This window comes from Gracilinanus agilis, chromosome 2 (genome assembly GCF_016433145.1).
Source record: "Gracilinanus agilis isolate LMUSP501 chromosome 2, AgileGrace, whole genome shotgun sequence".
NCBI classification, from domain to species: domain Eukaryota; kingdom Metazoa; phylum Chordata; class Mammalia; order Didelphimorphia; family Didelphidae; genus Gracilinanus; species Gracilinanus agilis.
The window spans coordinates 642,696,306-642,705,745 of NC_058131.1; the positions used below are offsets into that span (position 1 = coordinate 642,696,306).

At 36.8% G+C, this 9,440-nt stretch overlaps 1 protein-coding gene across 3 annotated transcripts in view; it reads right to left on the reverse strand.

Moving 5' to 3' along the window:
* IDE (insulin degrading enzyme) overlaps positions 1-8,891 on the reverse strand; it is an 88,762-nt gene extending 79,871 nt beyond the window's left edge. For 2 of the 3 annotated variants that reach the window (XM_044665683.1, XM_044665682.1), the window contains exons 1-3: positions 8,714-8,891; positions 7,110-7,317; positions 2,604-2,773 (exon numbers count right to left, since the gene is read on the reverse strand). In XM_044665683.1, coding sequence (XP_044521618.1) covers positions 2,604-2,773; positions 7,110-7,317; positions 8,714-8,873 — 538 coding nt within the window. In that variant the 5' untranslated portion in view covers positions 8,874-8,891. Of the gene's footprint in view, positions 1-2,595; positions 2,774-7,109; positions 7,318-8,713 lie in introns of all 3 variants that reach the window. The other variant, XM_044665684.1, reaches the window with a different exon arrangement.
* Positions 8,892-9,440: the final 549 nt, after the last annotated feature.

Sequence of the window (9,440 nt, forward strand, 5' to 3'; positions counted from 1 at the left end):
TAATTGGGTCTAATGTTTATGACTTAAGCTAAGAAGAATTAATAAGTTATAAAATAAAGGGAAATTTCTTTCTTTGCCTGCAAAACAAGTGTTAAATGCTTGACTACATAATAAATACCTTCTATGAAGTTCTTGATTCTTAGAAATTCTGATAAATTCAAGGTAAAAATTATATAGATATTATTAACAGTTCCTCTTTCAAAGCATATCACACTTCCACTGACTGGCCCCTAAACAGTTTCCAAGTTTTCACATGAAATCAGGTCCCATAAATACGATATAGCACTGACTTTCCAAATCTCTGTGATTTTAGCTTAAGGTGAGCCCCTAATTTACTAATTAAACTCATTTTACAGATAAAGCAAACACTTGTGAAGTTACTTGCCTAGAATCACATAGCTAGGAAGCATTAAAAGTAGAATTGGAACCCAGGTCTTCTTGACTCCAGAATCAAACCTGCCTCCTGCTCTGCCTGAGAAGATTCTATAAACCTGAAATCAAACCAAGTCAGAACACTTCTGATGTTACACCAATAGATTATACATATAACCAAGTTTAAAACATCACAAAGGGGGAAGCTGGGTAGCTCAGTGGATTGAGAGTCAGGCCTAGAGACAGGAGATCCTAGGTTCAAAGCCTGCCTCAGACACTTCAAGCTGTGTGACCCTGGGCAAGTCACTTGACCCCCACTGCCCACCCTTGCCACTCTTCCACCTACGAGCCAATACACAGAAGTTAAGGGTTAAAAAAAAGAATTAAAAAAGAAAAACATCACAAAGACAAAAAAAATTATATATGTCATACTTAATTATTCTTTATGTCCTACATTTCTTTGCCTTTTATCAACCATATAGTTTACTGACACCTAGCTATTTTTATTGCCTATTAAACATGTTGTGAATAATATCTGCAACTACCATGGCAGACAAATCAGAAAATGCAATGTAAAATTACTAGGACTAGGAATAAATTCTGAAGCAAATGACAAACGTTCAAAACTTGTCATTTTGTCACCCTTTGTCCCCCCCCCCCCAAATATGCTGCTTTTAGCCTCTAGAATCTCTTTACCAGTCTTGGCCCCATAAGAAAAATTAAGTAATATTTGCAAAGTACTTAGCACAATGCCTGGCACATGGTAGATACTATATATATGCCTATTCCCTTTCCTTCTTCTTCCTCCCACCTGTGCAGGTGGAAAATTTGCCACACCTGAGCTAAATTCCCAGCATCCTTTTTAAGTACGTCCTTGTTTGACCAGGGGCTTGGGAGATAAATTTGGCTGAGACTCACGCTTCGGGGCCCTTTTTTGGGAGCTTGAGCTTTGCTTTGGTTAAAGTGTGGCAAGTGTGGGTCTCTGGCTTTTTGCTCTGCTCACTTAACTGAAGGAATCCCTCTCCCTCTCATTTTTGTTATTAAATCTTTTAATTTAAAATTATCTGGAGTATTTCATTCATTTTTACTCCTACAATATTTTTGGTAACCACAAAGGGATAGAATTTCTTCTCCTGCCGTGTTTTTCCCTCTTCCCTCTCCCTTCTCCCTCCAGGAAACCCTTCAGAGTTTTCCCAGACTCATTGCCTACAACTGCACACACCCAAAGAGAGAAGAGATATTACCAATACAAAGACAATTCCCTCCTCCCATAAAAAAAAATGCCAGTAAGTAAAGAAAAAATATACTAAAAGGTCCTATGTGTTCTGATTTACTAAGGTTGAAATACCTCAAACTTCTTAAAAGTGCTAATATATTAGTGGGTAGCAATTCTTTTTAATTGCCAGATCAGTACCCTACAAAAGTATTGTTGCACAGTGAAAATGTTAGCAATCTTAGATCTTTATATCAAATTAAAGAAAGTTAAGATATCAAACTACTGAAACACAGTAGATTGCTATATGATCCCACCTAAATATATAATTTCTGAAGAACAAAAGCTTAGTTCTGAGGTAGGAAAATATACCACAAATTGAGTGTCACGTGTGATATGGTGAAGACTATGTTAAAAACAAAGGGAGGGGCAGCTGGGTAGCTCAGTGGAGTGAGAGTCAGGCCTAGAGACAGGAGGTCCTAGGTTCAAACCCGGCCTCAACCACTTCCCAGCTGTGTGACCCTGGGCAAGTCACTTGACCCCCATTGCTGACCCTTACCAATCTTCCACCAATGAGACAATACACCGAAGTACAAGGGTTTTAAAAAAAAAATGTAAAAAAAAAAACAAAACAAAACAAAGGGAGGGGGCAGATGGGTGCCTCAGTGGATTGAGAGTCAGACCTAGAGACAGGAGGTCCTAAGTTCAAATCTGGCCTCAGCCACTTCCTAGCTGTGTGACCCTGGGCAAGTCACTTGATCCCCATTTTGCCTAGCCCTTACCACTTTTCTACCTTGGAGCCAATACAGAGTATTGGCTCCAAGACAGAAGGTATGGGTTTAAAAAAAAAAAAAAAAAAGGAGGAGGAGGAAATGATCTGGGGGTTCAGAGTTGCCATAACACTTTTCTATTTTAACTTAAAAAACAAAGAAGTCCTTACTTTGTAATGATCCAAGATGATCTAATTAAGTATATATAAACACACACATATATATAGACACACAAAGAGCTGACAAACCTGTTCCAAATTTACTAAAGGGATGGTTGGGGTTTCCAGTAGCTTTCTCCAACTGAAACAGTCTCCAGGCATCATTCATTACGTTCTTCTCATGTTCTGAATCAACTGCATTTACTTCTCTCTCTTTGCAGCTCTCATCAAACAAAGGACACAAGAAAAACTGGGCAAATCTAAAACAATGAAAAGTAACATAATTTAAGTTATTTGAAAGAGGGCTCTTTTAAAACAAATCTATCTTTGACAGTCTTATTGAATAGAGGATACAAAAACAACTGAGACAGCAGATAAAAAAAGTACTACAATATGGGAAAATGGTATCTTGGATATACTTCATATCAATCATATCACAGATGCTTACTCATTAGAAAAACAAACTTTACGGAAAAATGTTAGGATAAGCTTAAGATAATAAGAACTTATAATTTAATGAGATTGTGAAAGAGGCCCATATGTATGCATTCTCTTTGGAACTACTTACCAAAACAAAATATGACCAGAAGGTGGTGGTCCTTCAGTCCACATCTCTCTATTTCACCAAGTTAAATATCTCCATATTTTGTCAATCACTTAATAAGCATTTACTGAGCACCTGCCATGTGCCAGGCACTATGCTAAAGTGCCTGGGATACAAAGACTAACAAAAAACAGCCCGTCCTCAAACTCAGTCTTAAAAGGGAGACAACAAGCAAACAGCTATGTACAGACAAGATTTATATAGGGCAAACTCAAGATCACCTCCGAGAGAAGGCTCTAACATTAAAGGGAGGGCAGGAAAGGCTTCTTAACAGAAGGTAGGACGTTAGCTGAGATCTTAAGGAATCCAGGAAAACCAGGAGGCAGAGATGAGGAGAAAGAGAGTTCTAGGTATGCAAGACAGCCAGTGAAAATGCCCAGCCAGAATTTGGAGATGGGAGTATAGCATATGAGAAACAGGAAGCCAGTAACATCTGACTGTATAGTACGTGGAGGTAAATAAAATATAAGAAGTCTGAAAAGACAGGAAGAGGTAATGGAGGGCTTTAAAACTCAAACAGATCATTTTATATTTGATCTTAGAGGTATCAGGAAGCCACTGGAGTTGACTAAACGGGAAAGTGACATGGCCAGACCTGGGCTTGAGGAAGATCAGTCTGACAGCTGAGTGGAAGATGGACTGGAGTTGAGAAAGACTTGAGGCAGAAGACTAATCAAAAAGCTACAGCAGAGGGATCTAGGTGGCTCAGAGGATGGAGAGTCAGGTCTAAAGAAGGGAGGTCCTGGGTTTAAATCTGGACTTGGACACCTCCTAACTATATGACCCTGGGCAAGTCACTTAACCCCTATTGCCTAGCCCTTACCACTCTTCTGCCTTGGAACCAATATACACAGTGTATTGATTCTAAGACAGAAGGAAAAGGGACTTAAAAAAAAAAAAAAGAAAAAGGATATTGCAGTAAATCAGGCTCAAAGTATTGATAGTTTACACCAGGGTGGTGGCAGTGTCCGAAGAAAGAAAGGGCATATAAGAAAGATGTTAAGAAGATTAGAAATGATAAGACTTGGGAACTGTTTGAATATGAATGTGGGATGGGGTGAGAGAATGAGAAACTGAGAATGACATCTAGATTGCTAGCCTGGGTGATTGGGAGGATGATGGTACCCTTGGTATTTAATAGTTAAGTTTATAAAAGAAAAAGGCTTTAGAGGAAAAATTATGAATCCAGTTTTAGTCATGTTGAGTTTAAGAGATCTAAAAGGCATCCAATTCAAGTTGTTCAATACAGAGTTGGTTAGATGTGAGCCTGAAGGTCAGGAACTATAACTGGACAAATGAATCTAAAAGTCAACTGCATTTACTACCAGAACCATAGATAGTAACTTACTTAAAAAGACCACAGAAATTTAAATTTAAAAAATATATATTTATATGGGAAGAAATGATCTAGAGGAAAAAAATAATTAATTTGATCAAGCGATCATTATGGTACTTAAGAAAAAAACAAAAATAAATATTGACTAAATGATTCAATAATGACATGGTATCCTAAAATATCTCTTCTCATGATTACATTCTGATTTGCTACCAAGCACAGATAGTTGCCTAAGTAAATACTTACCTAAGTCTTTCCCAATTTAAACTGTTTATATCATAGTAATTGAGTTATTCATCTTATTTTATCACAAAGATTAAAATTCAAATAAATCAAAAACAATCAGAACATCTGATTCTAACATGTTCTAAGGAACAATTATTTACTGAGCATTGTGCTAGGTGCTTTACAAATATTATCTTATTTGATCTTCACATCAACCATTAGAGGTAGGTGCTATTATTACTCCTATTTTACAGTTAAGTAAAACTGAGATACATAGTGGGTTAGGTGATTTGCCCAGGGTCACATAACTGTTAAGTGCATGAGTTTGGATCTGAACTCGCATCTTCTTGTTGCCAAGTTCAAGTTCTATTTTCTGTAGCAATTAACTACCTCTGAAGCAAGGGTAGGCCCAAGACTAGAAGCTATGAAACTCTTGAAACTATCAATAGGCCAAGCACAGCTTTCACTATATATCAAAAAGAAGCTCAATTACATCAATAAATATTTTATGTAAACATAGCACTGTTGGATACTTTAGAAAACGGCATACAATTATACAATTAGAGAGAGTAAGGGAGGTACTTACTGATCACTTAAATCCAACTCAATTTTACAGATGCTAAACTGAAACTGAGAACTAGAAAAGCCTAGTCATTTGACCCAATGGGAATATAATGAATATCACAGACAGGATTAAGACCCAAATATTCTAATACAATGCTCTTTCTACTTAAAAAAACAAAAAACACCTATATATCTGTCAGTTAAAGAACCTATAAAGACAATCTAGGGGGCAGCTGGGTAGCTCAGTGGATTGAGAGTCAGGCTTAGAGACGGGAGGTCCTGAGTTCAAATCTTACCTCAGATGCTTCCTAGCTGTGTGACTCTGGGCAAGTCACTTAACCACTATTGCTTAGCCCTTACCTCTCTTTTGCCTTGGAACTAGTACACAGTATTGATTCTAAGGTGGAAGGTAAAGATTAAAAAAAAAAACAAAAAAAAACACACCAGTTGTGAAATGCACTTGGGCACAGGAATACACATGCAATACACTGGAGATCCTCATCTAGTTTGGTTTAAGCATGTATATTTGGATTTCAAACCATGCTGAGCTTGGATTCAGGAAAAAGTGGTTCAAAATCTGGCCTGAGAGGCAATCATGCCTCTCTCTCCTTGATTACCTACCCTACTCTGAGTGTGTATGATCATGTGGACCCATGCACCTGGGTATTCAAATGTACACATATGTTCACACTGTAAACTTTCCTTTTAAAGTATGACTTCCTTAAGCAAATATATTTCCACTTACTTTGAGAAAAAGGAGAGTTATATCCATTTTATGATACCTTATATTTCAGGGAAATTCAGAATATTCTTTTAGAAAAAAAAATAGGGGGCAGCTGGGTAGCTCAGTGGATTGAGAGCCAGGCCTAAAGATGGGAAGTCCTAGGTTCAAATCTAGCCTCAGACACTGCCTAGCTGTGTGACCCTGGGCAAGTCACTTAACCCCCATTGCCTAGCCCTTACCACTCTTCTGCCTTGGAACCAATACATAGTATTGATTCTAAAGCGGAATGTAAGGGTTTAAAAAAAAAAAAAAGGAAAAGAGAGACAAATAATTAAATGTATCATCCAATAAACTCTCAATATTAAAATCAGTTGGGAAAAATAGTTAATGTTTCCTTTCCAAAGATATGAACAACTAATGCTGCACACTTGAGGTAGGAAAATAAGAGAATGGTAGATTTGTGTTTTGGCAGTTTAAAATGTATCTCCTTTAAAATAAGATTAAAGCAACTACATCTGGATGTGGGGGTATAGTGATTAGGGAATTGCTTAAGGCAGTGATGGGCAAACTACAGCCTGGATCTGGCCTGCGGGGAATAGTTTGCTCATCACTGCTTAATGCAAAGATTAATAATATGGAAATAGATCTTGATCAATGACATATGTAAACCCAGTGGAATTACTCGTTGGCTAGGGGGAGGGGGAGAGGAGAACATGAATCATATAACCATGGGAAAATATTCTTAATTAATTAAATTCTCCAATTCAAAAGGAAAAAAACCACAGCTAAACATAAATAAATAAGATTACATGTGAGCAGAGATTATATAGCAGCATTATTATATTTCTTTAGACTACTGATGTTTAAATAATGATCTGATTGTGATGAAAATTTTATAAGCCATTGAAATATTTTGCAGGTCTGAAGGCTTTATCGATAGTTGCACCATTACTCTTCTTCTACCACAAGATAAATGTTATTGTTAGCTTAAAACTGAACAAACATTAAAAGGAGAACATAAAGTAGTACTGCTTAGTATCTTGAGCCAAAACATATAAAAATGAAGATCAAGTAACAGTATTAGCCATTGCTAATGTTAACAGAAATACAAAGAAGATCAGGGCATAACAAATTCATGTTTACCTGTCCAGGGCACCTTCCAGGTGTTTATGTGATACATCAAAGTAGTAGTTGGTGTGCTCTCCACTTGTGAAAGCATTTGAACTTCCTGCATGCTCACTGAGGAATTGGCTGTACTCGTTTTCTTTTGGATATTTCTTCGTTCCCAAGAAGAGCATATGTTCACAAAAATGGCTCAAGCCTGCAATATTTGGGGGATCTGATAATGATCCTAGAGAAGAAATCATATAAAGTTAATAAGTATTGAAATATAAACATACTTACAAAACTAAACACATTATAAATGTAATGAAAATTGTTGAATCATAGATTTGAAAATTATCTCAGACCCCGTCTCATACAGCCATGAGAAAAAAACCTACAACTTCCTTATATAGTCCATTCCATTCTGGGGTAGCCCTTATTATCAAGAAGTGTTCCCTTTTATCAAACTCAAATCTGACTTTCTCTATATCTTCCTATCATTTATATTTCTGCCCTCTGAAGTAAAAAAGAATAAGCCTAAATCCCTCTTCCCCATGATAAGCTGTCAAAAATACACGAAGTCATCTTTTTCACCCCCACCCCAAGTCTTCTCTCTTCAAATCTTTCAAATAATCCTTACACTTGGCATAATCTTCATCAGATTTCTCACCATTCTGACTGTCCTGAATATATTCAATTTTGTCTAAGTCTTTCCTAAATCAATCAACAATCAGGAGGTGACTACTATGTGTTTGGTACTGTACTGGCTAATGAGGAGCTCTGAACTGAACACAGTGCTTTAGATGTGATCTAAGAAAAGAGTAAAACGTATCATCTATGTTGTGGGCACATTGCCTTTCTCAGTGCACCTAGGATGGTATTTGAGGAAGTTAGGTAGCGTGGTGGATAGAGTGCTGGGCCTAGAGTCAGGAAGACCTGAGTTTAAACCCAGATTCAGATATTTATATTCATTATGTGACCCTAGGCAAAAGTCATTGGCAACTTTTATTTACCTTAGTTTCCTCTAGTGTAAAATGGGTATAATTATAGCACACCTCACTCCCAAGGTTGTTGTGAGGATCAAATAAGATAAACATTTGTAAAGCACTTAGCACAATGACTGGTACATAGTAAATACTTTAAAATGTGTGTTTCCTTCTATCCTGTTAACTTTTTTTGTCTATCAAGTCATCCTATCATATCAAATCATGACTCACCTTAATTTCATAATTCACTAAAATCTGCAAACCAAATACTCAAAACTATTAAAAGAGTTAAGCTCACTAATAAGATTTCTAAGTCAATTATAATTATACAATGCTTAAATGTGGAGCACTTGCTCAAAACTCCTGAGTAGTAACAGATCTGAGATTCGAACTTAATTCTCTTGATTTCAAATTCAGTACTTTGTTATAGTATATTCAATACATTCTATGAAAACAAAGTATTAATTATAGGATCCCCTTATACTTTTAATTATCTGATTTATAAAAACATGCCTTTTGCATGCTACAACTTTAGTTTATGCAGACACATCAGTATGCATTAAAATTCTGAGTCTTTTTAAATTTATTATCTCAATAGAAATGGAAAGTCCTAATAAATTCCAGGACAAACTTAAAGAAATAGAAACATAAAAATACCTATGTGCACATCAAGGGCTGCAGATGACTTATCTGTGGTAGGATCACTGATGAGGAGTGCCTTGATGCCATTTACCAATTCTAATCCACGGTATTCTCGTTTATCCTCAGGAGATTTGATAATGTGATTTACTATTCTCTTAACAGCTGGGTTATCCATTTTGCCGTAAGTCCCTCTCTGAAAGCTAAAACGATAAAAAGTTTAAATGTCTCCTTTGAAAAAAAAGGACACAGAAAGCTGACTATACAATATTTTGCCTAAAACCTACCTAAAAGAAAACAGGCATTTCTGGCTTCCCATTGCCTAAAGGCTTGCATAAAGTCTTTAAAAATCACCTGGAGTACAATCTGAGTTCTAGGGCTAATATATAAATGTTATTTATATGGAGAAACATTTCTATAATGGATGAATAGTTATAGTTATTGTGTAGCGAAGTTTGGAGATCTCAGAAGACTTAAAAACACAAGAGAATTAAATTAGCACAAAGGAAAGAGCAAAGATGGCATTGAAGACCTTCCTTATAATATTCCTCAAAAGAAATTACCAGGTAGCAACTAGATGGCTCAGTGAAGAAAGAGTGTGTGGTCCTAGGCAAGTCACTTAATCCCAGCAGTATATCCCTTACAGCTCTTCCGCCTTGGTACTGATACTTAGTATTGGTTTTAAGACAGAAGGGGGGAGGCCCCCCCCCGCCCCCCCCCACCCCCCCGCAGCTGGGTAGCTCAG